General features: G+C 33.9%; 1 protein-coding gene across 3 annotated transcripts in view; it reads right to left on the bottom strand.

Annotated features, from left to right (window-relative positions):
• The window catches only part of LOC108319842 (kinesin-like protein KIN-14B), a 47,897-nt gene extending 41,985 nt beyond the window's left edge, over nt 1–5,912 (bottom strand). For 2 of the 3 annotated variants that reach the window (XM_017551132.2, XM_017551129.2), the window contains exons 1-2: nt 5,825–5,912; nt 5,482–5,714 (exon numbers count right to left, since the gene is read on the bottom strand). In XM_017551132.2, the coding sequence (XP_017406621.2) occupies nt 5,482–5,673 (192 nt within the window). In that variant the 5' untranslated portion in view covers nt 5,674–5,714; nt 5,825–5,912. The remainder of the gene's footprint in view (nt 1–5,481; nt 5,715–5,824) is intronic. The other variant, XM_017551131.2, reaches the window with a different exon arrangement.
• Between the last annotated feature and the right edge of the window lie 7,087 nt (nt 5,913–12,999).

Raw genomic sequence — 12,999 nt, forward strand, 5'->3', positions numbered from 1 at the left:
GACTTGCCAGTTTCGATGGGGACAGTGAATCCCTTCTTAGCTCACATTCCCTTTGTAAATTCTATCTTGTTGCCTAACACAACACAAACAGCTTTCGACTGGAAGAAATTACCACCAACGACTATGCTCTAAACACTCTGATACACCTGTTTCAGTAAGGACAGTGAATCCCTTCTCTCCACACATTTTCCTTTGTAATCTGAATACTCTAATTTAATTCATGTTGATTGATCCTGGAATCTTAATTAATGCAGACTGAAACTGCTTGACGTAGTTTTCAAGCAACGGCTGTGATAAATTACCACCTAGGAGTATGTTCTAGACACTCTGACTTGCCAGTTTCGATGGGGACAGTGAATCCCTTCTTAGCTCACATTCCCTTTGTAAATTCTATCTTGTTGCCTAACACAACACAAACAGCTTTCGACTGGAAGAAATTACCACCAACGACTATGCTCTAAACACTCTGATACACCTGTTTCAGTAAGGACAGTGAATCCCTTCTCTCCACACATTTTCCTTTGTAATCTGAATACTCTAATTTAATTCATGTTGATTGATCCTGGAATCTTAATTAATGCAGACTGAAACTGCTTGACGTAGTTTTCAAGCAACGGCTGTGATAAATTACCACCTAGGAGTATGTTCTAGACACTCTGACTTGCCAGTTTCGATGGGGACAGTGAATCCCTTCTTAGCTCACATTCCCTTTGTAAATTCTATCTTGTTGCCTAACACAACACAAACAGCTTTCGACTGGAAGAAATTACCACCAACGACTATGCTCTAAACACTCTGATACACCTGTTTCAGTAAGGACAGTGAATCCCTTCTCTCCACACATTTTCCTTTGTAATCTGAATACTCTAATTTAATTCATGTTGATTGATCCTGGAATCTTAATTAATGCAGACTGAAACTGCTTGACGTAGTTTTCAAGCAACGGCTGTGATAAATTACCACCTAGGAGTATGTTCTAGACACTCTGACTTGCCAGTTTCGATGGGGACAGTGAATCCCTTCTTAGCTCACATTCCCTTTGTAAATTCTATCTTGTTGCCTAACACAACACAAACAGCTTTCGACTGGAAGAAATTACCACCAACGACTATGCTCTAAACACTCTGATACACCTGTTTCAGTAAGGACAGTGAATCCCTTCTCTCCACACATTTTCCTTTGTAATCTGAATACTCTAATTTAATTCATGTTGATTGATCCTGGAATCTTAATTAATGCAGACTGAAACTGCTTGACGTAGTTTTCAAGCAACGGCTGTGATAAATTACCACCTAGGAGTATGTTCTAGACACTCTGACTTGCCAGTTTCGATGGGGACAGTGAATCCCTTCTTAGCTCACATTCCCTTTGTAAATTCTATCTTGTTGCCTAACACAACACAAACAGCTTTCGACTGGAAGAAATTACCACCAACGACTATGCTCTAAACACTCTGATACACCTGTTTCAGTAAGGACAGTGAATCCCTTCTCTCCACACATTTTCCTTTGTAATCTGAATACTCTAATTTAATTCATGTTGATTGATCCTGGAATCTTAATTAATGCAGACTGAAACTGCTTGACGTAGTTTTCAAGCAACGGCTGTGATAAATTACCACCTAGGAGTATGTTCTAGACACTCTGACTTGCCAGTTTCGATGGGGACAGTGAATCCCTTCTTAGCTCACATTCCCTTTGTAAATTCTATCTTGTTGCCTAACACAACACAAACAGCTTTCGACTGGAAGAAATTACCACCAACGACTATGCTCTAAACACTCTGATACACCTGTTTCAGTAAGGACAGTGAATCCCTTCTCTCCACACATTTTCCTTTGTAATCTGAATACTCTAATTTAATTCATGTTGATTGATCCTGGAATCTTAATTAATGCAGACTGAAACTGCTTGACGTAGTTTTCAAGCAACGGCTGTGATAAATTACCACCTAGGAGTATGTTCTAGACACTCTGACTTGCCAGTTTCGATGGGGACAGTGAATCCCTTCTTAGCTCACATTCCCTTTGTAAATTCTATCTTGTTGCCTAACACAACACAAACAGCTTTCGACTGGAAGAAATTACCACCAACGACTATGCTCTAAACACTCTGATACACCTGTTTCAGTAAGGACAGTGAATCCCTTCTCTCCACACATTTTCCTTTGTAATCTGAATACTCTAATTTAATTCATGTTGATTGATCCTGGAATCTTAATTAATGCAGACTGAAACTGCTTGACGTAGTTTTCAAGCAACGGCTGTGATAAATTACCACCTAGGAGTATGTTCTAGACACTCTGACTTGCCAGTTTCGATGGGGACAGTGAATCCCTTCTTAGCTCACATTCCCTTTGTAAATTCTATCTTGTTGCCTAACACAACACAAACAGCTTTCGACTGGAAGAAATTACCACCAACGACTATGCTCTAAACACTCTGATACACCTGTTTCAGTAAGGACAGTGAATCCCTTCTCTCCACACATTTTCCTTTGTAATCTGAATACTCTAATTTAATTCATGTTGATTGATCCTGGAATCTTAATTAATGCAGACTGAAACTGCTTGACGTAGTTTTCAAGCAACGGCTGTGATAAATTACCACCTAGGAGTATGTTCTAGACACTCTGACTTGCCAGTTTCGATGGGGACAGTGAATCCCTTCTTAGCTCACATTCCCTTTGTAAATTCTATCTTGTTGCCTAACACAACACAAACAGCTTTCGACTGGAAGAAATTACCACCAACGACTATGCTCTAAACACTCTGATACACCTGTTTCAGTAAGGACAGTGAATCCCTTCTCTCCACACATTTTCCTTTGTAATCTGAATACTCTAATTTAATTCATGTTGATTGATCCTGGAATCTTAATTAATGCAGACTGAAACTGCTTGACGTAGTTTTCAAGCAACGGCTGTGATAAATTACCACCTAGGAGTATGTTCTAGACACTCTGACTTGCCAGTTTCGATGGGGACAGTGAATCCCTTCTTAGCTCACATTCCCTTTGTAAATTCTATCTTGTTGCCTAACACAACACAAACAGCTTTCGACTGGAAGAAATTACCACCAACGACTATGCTCTAAACACTCTGATACACCTGTTTCAGTAAGGACAGTGAATCCCTTCTCTCCACACATTTTCCTTTGTAATCTGAATACTCTAATTTAATTCATGTTGATTGATCCTGGAATCTTAATTAATGCAGACTGAAACTGCTTGACGTAGTTTTCAAGCAACGGCTGTGATAAATTACCACCTAGGAGTATGTTCTAGACACTCTGACTTGCCAGTTTCGATGGGGACAGTGAATCCCTTCTTAGCTCACATTCCCTTTGTAAATTCTATCTTGTTGCCTAACACAACACAAACAGCTTTCGACTGGAAGAAATTACCACCAACGACTATGCTCTAAACACTCTGATACACCTGTTTCAGTAAGGACAGTGAATCCCTTCTCTCCACACATTTTCCTTTGTAATCTGAATACTCTAATTTAATTCATGTTGATTGATCCTGGAATCTTAATTAATGCAGACTGAAACTGCTTGACGTAGTTTTCAAGCAACGGCTGTGATAAATTACCACCTAGGAGTATGTTCTAGACACTCTGACTTGCCAGTTTCGATGGGGACAGTGAATCCCTTCTTAGCTCACATTCCCTTTGTAAATTCTATCTTGTTGCCTAACACAACACAAACAGCTTTCGACTGGAAGAAATTACCACCAACGACTATGCTCTAAACACTCTGATACACCTGTTTCAGTAAGGACAGTGAATCCCTTCTCTCCACACATTTTCCTTTGTAATCTGAATACTCTAATTTAATTCATGTTGATTGATCCTGGAATCTTAATTAATGCAGACTGAAACTGCTTGACGTAGTTTTCAAGCAACGGCTGTGATAAATTACCACCTAGGAGTATGTTCTAGACACTCTGACTTGCCAGTTTCGATGGGGACAGTGAATCCCTTCTTAGCTCACATTCCCTTTGTAAATTCTATCTTGTTGCCTAACACAACACAAACAGCTTTCGACTGGAAGAAATTACCACCAACGACTATGCTCTAAACACTCTGATACACCTGTTTCAGTAAGGACAGTGAATCCCTTCTCTCCACACATTTTCCTTTGTAATCTGAATACTCTAATTTAATTCATGTTGATTGATCCTGGAATCTTAATTAATGCAGACTGAAACTGCTTGACGTAGTTTTCAAGCAACGGCTGTGATAAATTACCACCTAGGAGTATGTTCTAGACACTCTGACTTGCCAGTTTCGATGGGGACAGTGAATCCCTTCTTAGCTCACATTCCCTTTGTAAATTCTATCTTGTTGCCTAACACAACACAAACAGCTTTCGACTGGAAGAAATTACCACCAACGACTATGCTCTAAACACTCTGATACACCTGTTTCAGTAAGGACAGTGAATCCCTTCTCTCCACACATTTTCCTTTGTAATCTGAATACTCTAATTTAATTCATGTTGATTGATCCTGGAATCTTAATTAATGCAGACTGAAACTGCTTGACGTAGTTTTCAAGCAACGGCTGTGATAAATTACCACCTAGGAGTATGTTCTAGACACTCTGACTTGCCAGTTTCGATGGGGACAGTGAATCCCTTCTTAGCTCACATTCCCTTTGTAAATTCTATCTTGTTGCCTAACACAACACAAACAGCTTTCGACTGGAAGAAATTACCACCAACGACTATGCTCTAAACACTCTGATACACCTGTTTCAGTAAGGACAGTGAATCCCTTCTCTCCACACATTTTCCTTTGTAATCTGAATACTCTAATTTAATTCATGTTGATTGATCCTGGAATCTTAATTAATGCAGACTGAAACTGCTTGACGTAGTTTTCAAGCAACGGCTGTGATAAATTACCACCTAGGAGTATGTTCTAGACACTCTGACTTGCCAGTTTCGATGGGGACAGTGAATCCCTTCTTAGCTCACATTCCCTTTGTAAATTCTATCTTGTTGCCTAACACAACACAAACAGCTTTCGACTGGAAGAAGAAACATTCAAGGCAACAATCAAACGCGTACATTTGGCTATCTTCTTCCAAATGCATTACACACAATGAGACAAGTTTTAGAAATGAAACCTTAGTAAGCAGGTAAGTCTTATTCTTTCGTCAACACGCCGTTTCTTTTGTTTTGTTTTTCCTTTTTGAAATATGGAATGATCAAAAAAGTGTTCAACGTGTCACCTTTGCCAGAACTCAAGGTCGTGTAAGGCAAACAATTTCCTAGACAGCAAGTTAAATATTCTTCCGATTCCGTACCTACTTCACAGTCAAATCCTCTCCACTAACAGTCACTAAAATTCTCCAAAAAAATCATGAAATTCAAAGTGCATAGATAACCGATGCGGAAGCAGAAACCACTGGAACTCTCGCCGAAATAGTTCGAAAGAAGAAGAATGCGATACACGTGGAAATGAAAACGCATTACCTTAACCTTGTCTCTTAATTCCTCAACTTTGGAAGCCACGGAGTGCGAAGGAACCGAGGAGGTAGAGTTTCTTCTCGCAAACGGTGTAGATGGTTTCTGATCGTTTTGCTCCGGCGAAGGAGACGTCGACGTCGACTTCCACGGCTCGAAGCCGGTGATGTTCCAGCTCCAGCGGTTACTCTGCTCCGCCATTGCCGCTGCCGCGAAACCCTCTCAGATTTCCACTCCCTCACCTTCAAAATCGACAGAAGAATGCAGCGGAGCAATTATGATTAATGTGATATAATTACTACTGAGATTGTTCTAAAAAGTGAAAGAAAAAAATACGAAAAAAAACACTGACTGAATGGAAACAGCTTTTTGGTTTGCAGCAACATCATTACCGTACGGTACCGGCTGTGCCTGTAATAATAACAGAGTGAGGAAGCAGGTGTTTGTTTGGTTTTTTAGACCGTGCAGACGACGTCGTTTTAAAAAATAGATATTCTACATGGTTCGTGGATTGGACTTGAGTCCTACGCCAAGACTTCCATGTAATTTGGTAATATTATGTTTGGTTTAATTAAATTTTAAATTTGAATATATTTAGATATTTTAAATTGATTTTTTATTAAAAAATAATACTTATTTAGTACTAAAAAAATTTATAGTTTTAATTGAATTTTTATAATTTAATATTTTTAATATATTATGTGATAATTGATAAATTATGAAATAAGTATAAAATTGAACTAAGTGTTAAATGAGATTGAGAATGAAGTGAAAACAAAAAAGTATTGAATGAGGGTAAACAAAACAAAGAGAAAAATAAAATGAAAAATTAACAAAGACATAAAATTCCTTAACAAAAATCTCTTTTTTATAGACTGACCATATGTGAATTCAAAATTCCCTATTTATAGGAATAGGTTCTCCACGAGGTTTAAACTCGAGACATTAGATTTGTTGTAAAGCTCTTATACTATTGTTATGAAAAAGTATAAGAATAGTACTCATGTTTTTCCAATTTCACTGTTTCAATTGTTTGAGACTTTTTTTAATAAGGTATTTCAATATTTAAATCAATAAGAATTTGATAACATCCCAAATTATATAAAAGCATATAACATAGTAAGTCTACATTTAAATAAAAGAGAACAGTTAGAATAGACAGTAAACAAAGTAGTTAAGCTTACAGTCATCTCAGAACGAGGCATAATTTAAAACTTAAGGTCATAACTTTTTAGAGAGAGAAATGGAGGAACAAGCTTTTTAGAGAGAGAATGGGAAGCTGAGATCATGAACTCAGATCTGAAAAGTCCCTCCTAAGGTTATAGTGCCCTTAGTGTTATGGGCCTGGCTACTTCAACATAAGGCTCAACTGCCATATTTTTTTAGGCCCTTACAGATAATGTATTAAGTCAGGTCATAAATGTGTTTTATAATAATAATAATTATTATTAACTTTTACTTTTTTTAGTTGTGATTCAATTATACTTTAATTATTATTAATTATTATTAATTGATTAATTTATATTTATTATTATTAAGTGTTAATCTGACATTTATTCCACAACTATTTAGTATTGTTAGTTAATTCGAGAGATTAGTCTAAATGTGGATTGACGATTTCGTCAATTAATTTAAGGATGAATCTCATAATTTATAATTCAATTTAAAAAATCAGTCTCAAAAGTATACTAGCCAATCTTGTTAATTGATTTAAAAAATTATCCTAATATATCTTGGTAACTAATTTAGAGTTAAATTAACTTTTAAAATACAACTTACCTCAATGATGTCATGGTTTAAGTATCATACTTAAAATACAACTTTCATTTTCTAAACAATTAAGTTACGCTACATTTCACACCTTCCTAGTTTACAATTTACCTTCAAAATTAAAACATTTAAGTTAAGGACTTCACGGTGAACACCAATCAAGATTTTTAGAATATATTAGTCATTCACAATATATAGGTATATTTTTCACTTATACCCTCACACAGCTCAAAAAATATATATATTGATGGTAATTTAGTACCAAACATGTAAAACAAGTATCGCACCAGTTCTAATTCAATCGGATAATGATATTTTGATAACATTTTAACATTATCTACGTGTCATTATGTGATTAGTTCAAAATTATTCTACAATCAATAATAATAATCATAAACACCAACATGGACCAATCACAGAATGACATATAGATGGTATTAAAATGTTTTAAAAAAATGTTGTCAAAGTATCATTATCCAATTCAATTTGTCATGTGAAATTCAAGTCCTATTTGTCCACTAGATTGCATCTAGATAAAATAAAAATGATTAATTCAATAAATATTTAGTCAAAATATAATAAATTGAATAAAACATGTTAATACATTTGGATCATTGAAAATTTCTTTGCCTTTTTATTGAAAGAAAATAATGGATGGGAAAAAAAGGAATCCCAATCAAACAGAAAGTGAAAATCTTATTTGGTTGAAGTGAAATAGAGTGAAAATAGAAAGAAAAATGTATAGTTATATGTGTGCTTTCAATAAAAATAAAGAAAAAGAAACATGGTAATTTGTAAGAATTGACATATTTATTCCTGAGATTTTTAAATTTTATTTATTTATTTCATTTTAAGTTATTTAATCCATAATGATTCAATATCCTAAATATGGCAAAGGAGAAGAAAAAATGTGTGGTGGTTGAAATTAAAACGGGTCAATTTGACTGTTATCTCTTCACGAGTGGTATTCCCTCCACCTTTCCAATTTTTTCTAAATTCCAATCTTACCCTTTTTTATTTTTACCTTTACCTATTTTACTTTTTATTTTTTAAAACCCTAATCCCCTTTCACTTTCATTCTTTCTCTCATAGGCAAGCCCCCACCCCCTCACCCCACTTTCACTTTCTCTTTCTTTTCAATTTTCACATTGGTTAACACCTAATCTAATTAATTCATACCATCTTCTTCGCCAACAGTGTCACGAGTCCCCTTCACCTTCTCTACGTCACCACCATATATCACACCTTGTGACTCTGAATATCAGAACTAGTTTATTGAACCTACACCACATTGAGAAATCCTCTCATCCAATAGGTTGATGAGCTACCACATGAAATTTGTTGTTCAAATTGTCAACTTCTTTCCATTACTTTTTAAAAAATATGACAAAAGTGATCAAACCATATACAATATAACGTAATTAAGCTTTCGAGAATAAAGAATAAATAAAAGGTGAAAATGGAGAATGATGTTAATAGATGTGAAAATTGAAAAGAAAGAGAGAAAGTGAAAGTGGGATGGGGGGTGGAGGGTGAGGCTTGCCTCTAAGAGAAAGGGTGAAATTGAAAGGAGATTAAAGTTTTAAAAAATAAAAAGTAAAATAAGTAAAAGTAAAAGTAAAAAGGGTAAAATTAGAATTTAGAAAAAGTTGAGAAGGTGGAGAGAGAAGAGGGGTGATGGAGGGAGTAAGACTCTCTCTTCACATGTTTAACTATTTCTCATCTTATGGGCACCACAAATACTGTAGTTGGCCCAATTTTTATTTTTATTTTCACTTGCCTTTTTTTATTCTAATTCAAACCTTGGTATCATTCTTATTATTTTCCTATTTAATTTCCACTATATCAAATACAACATATTTTTTAGTAAAACGAGGACAAAATTGAATGTAAAATAAAAGTGTTTTATTACAAAATGTAATTAAAATAATTAAAATATAATTTTTTACGTCATTTTTCGATAAACCTTTAAAATAACTGTAATATATTCTTAAGTTTCGAAGCAAAGAATATATGATTAATCGTAATAATACTATTTTAACGTATTTAAAATAAAAAAACAAATAAGTAAAATAAAGTTATTGAGTTAGAGTGAAGTAAAATAACAAAAAAACAAAAAATAACTGAAAGTTAAAAATTAAAAGTATACAGTTCAAAATATATTGTTCTTAATATATTTTACATATTTACCAAAATATGTTGTTCTTAAAATATATTGTTATATTTTGTTAATCTGCAACCTGTTGATGAGACAAAGCCAGCTAAGTTAACTTTGTAAAAAATACACAATAATTCCATCATATCATTGTTCATCTACCGACATGTTTTGGTGATATATGTTTTTCAAAGGTTTTAGAAATAGTTTTAAAAATCATATGTATGTATAGTTGGTTTTTCTTTTTGGGTTTTGAAATTGCAATAGGAAAGGACTTAAGGGGGATTGGCTCTTTCTACTGCAGTAACGATATCAAATAATCAAGTTGTTCTTCTTTTTAAGCATAGACAGTTGGATCCCACACAAAAGTTTATTCGAAGACCATTTCAAAATTAATTCATCATCTTTTCCATAAAGAACAATTATATGAAATAAAATATACTTTAGAAAAACTTCGATTCCTATCGTCAATTATTTTTACTTCATTCATTTCACGTGCTATAATCTGTGTATATGAATATCGTTTCTAAAATTCCGTCATAAGGAAAAAATAGTTAAGGACAACGCTTTGCTTCATATTTTCTTAAGAAGATAAGTGAAAAAATGGACCATTAAAATCTATCATCAAATATAAAAATAGTTAATTAAGTATATAATAATTTGATATGAAATAAAAACAAACAAATTAATCACTCTCAAACTAATATCACTTTATATATTAATTACTCTATTTTTTTGAAGGAAAGGTTATAATGATTACATAGCGTTATATAATTTTTCTAAAACAATTATTATAAATAAATTGAGGATTTGAAAATAAATTTTTTTGTTGTTTATTTGAGTGAATTTGGAGGTAAGTAAGAATGAATTTGGAAGTAAAGTTTATGAGAATTAGTGTAGGATTTGATTGACGTGACAGATTAAAAAAATTTACTTCCAAATTCAATCTCATTTACCTCCAAATTCACTCAAATAATCAACAAAAAAATTTATTTTCAAATCCTCTCAAATCCCCTCAATTACTCTCCCTCAAATCCACTGAAGTGGACAAGGCCTAAACGATGACCAATTTTAATAACAATAAATACTTATTCACATGATGAATTTAGATACCAATTTATAAATTCAAAACTATTAATAACTAAAATAGTTTATATATTTATCTTGGTTACTATAATAAATTAATATCTAAATTGGTCAATAACATTAGTTACTAAGGTTTTAGTTACTAATGCATTAATTCTCTCTTCCATACGCTCTTTTAAATCTTTCAACAAATTGTCTTCACATTTTTAGAACTTCATCGATGAGTCTTTGAAGTCTATAATCCGTTTCAAAACCATCATCTCTATCTTGACATAATTATGCATGACTATCATTAAAACTCACATTTTCATTTGACTCATGTTCATCATTATCAACACTTTCACCTTCCATACCAACATCAGTCTCTTCATGAAACTCAATACCCTCACCTTCCACACCAACACCAGCCTTTTCATCAAACTCACCACCCTCACCTTCCACACCAACATCAACCTCTTCATCAATCTTAGCCCCTTCACCTTCCACAACAACATCAACCTCACCACTAATCTCAACCCCCTCACTTTTCACAACAACATCAACCTCTTCATTAATCTTAGTACCCTTACCTTCCACAACAATATTAGTCCCTTCATCAACCTCAACACCTTCACCTTCCACACTAACATCACCCCCTTCATGAATCTCAATAGTCTCACATTCAACCCTACCACTTGTACCACCTTCAATGAATGAATTCTACAAACTCAATGTTTTATGTTTCATTAATTATATGATCAACATAAATATCTACTTCATCTTTACTTTGCTTTGCGTAATTGGCTAACTCCATGGCATCCTTATCCAAAATAAGGAGTCTCAAATCCTTACTCATGCTTCCCTTACTATGCTTTCATCATAACTTGAATTCACCAACGTATTTAAATTTCCTTAGAATATTTACAACTTCAAAATAGGACCACATATATGGTTTAATTCTAATTTAACTCATTTAAATTGTATATTTTATGTTTCTCCCCATCCATGTAATGCAACTTGGCCTTGCAAATTTAACCATATGATGAATTGTTACAGAAAACCCTATTTCCTACAATGTAAAAAACCAATTCAAATAGAACACCCTAAATTACAATCGGTTTCAAACAATATCATTTGTATGCGACTCAAATATGAAAGCCAATTGAGATTAACTCAAATAACATCAATTAATCACCTAATTTATACTTCAAAGAAAAAAAAAATCAAAGAATCACAAAAAACTTACATCTAATGTCGCAAATGAAAACCCTAGCTATCATTGTCTCCACTCTTGCACTCGCACTCGCAATGACACACCACCTTCACACTAACTAGTGTGTTCTTCACAATAGAAGACAAGATCAAAGTCGAATACGCACACCAACCTCGCAACACACCAGCCTCGCAATCACACACAAGCTTCACAATTTCTCCTTCTACTAATGACAAAGCTTCAGTGCTTTAGTCTAAAGTCATGCCATGTGGTTTGTGTACTCCATTGCCTGTTCGTAAACATCCTTGGATTGATATTTCTATGAACTTGATTTTAGGTTTGCCTTAATTTAAGGGCAAAAAAGATTCAAATTTTGTGGTGGTTGATAGGTTTTGTAAGATGACTCATTTTATACCTTGTAACAAAGTACATGATTCATGTCATGTTGTTGACTTATTTTTCAAATAAGTGGTAAGATAACACAACTTACCTAAAAGTATTGTAAGTGATTGAGATTCTAAATTTCTTAGTCACTTTTGGAGAACTTTGTGAGGTAAGATTGGAACTAAACTGTTGTTTTGAACAACTTTTCAACCCCAGATAAATGAACAAAGTGAGGTGGTAAATAAAATCCTTTCTACCATTCTTAGAGTTAATATTAAGAAAATTCTTATAACTTAGATTGTTTACCACATGTTGAATTTTCTTACAATAGGGTTGTACATAATATCACTCAATTGTCATAATTTGAAATTATTTATGGTTTTAATCCTTTAACTCCTTTGGATTTTGTTACCATTACCTAACATTTCTCAATATAAGAATCAGTATAGGAAAGATAAAGTAGAATATGTCAAGAAGTTAAATATGAAAGTAAAGGCATAAATTGAGAAGAAAATCGAAAGGTATGCAAAAATATGCCAACAAGGGAAGAAAGAGGAATACATTTGAACCAGATGATCAAGTATGGGTGCATTTTAGAAAAGAGTGATTCCCAACACAGAGGAAGTCTAAGCTGATGCCAAGAGGGGATGATCCTTTTCAAGTGATGATTTATCATATTTGAGGATAAATCCTTTTGAAGAAAGGGGGGATGATGTGGACATCATTGACAATGCTAAAACTCTTAACAATCATGAAGTTCAAACTCAAGATCCAAGGGAAGCTTGAGACCTAATAGAAAGCTTAAGAGGGCCCATGACAAGAGAAAAAGCTAACTTAACTCAGCAAACTTTGCAAAAGATGGTGGTCAATCTAATGGAGATCCAATTACATGATGATGCCCAACATGTGAAGGTGTTACTCACATGTATTATTTGTTTGG

This window comes from Vigna angularis, chromosome 10 (genome assembly GCF_016808095.1).
Source record: "Vigna angularis cultivar LongXiaoDou No.4 chromosome 10, ASM1680809v1, whole genome shotgun sequence".
Taxonomy (NCBI): domain Eukaryota; kingdom Viridiplantae; phylum Streptophyta; class Magnoliopsida; order Fabales; family Fabaceae; genus Vigna; species Vigna angularis.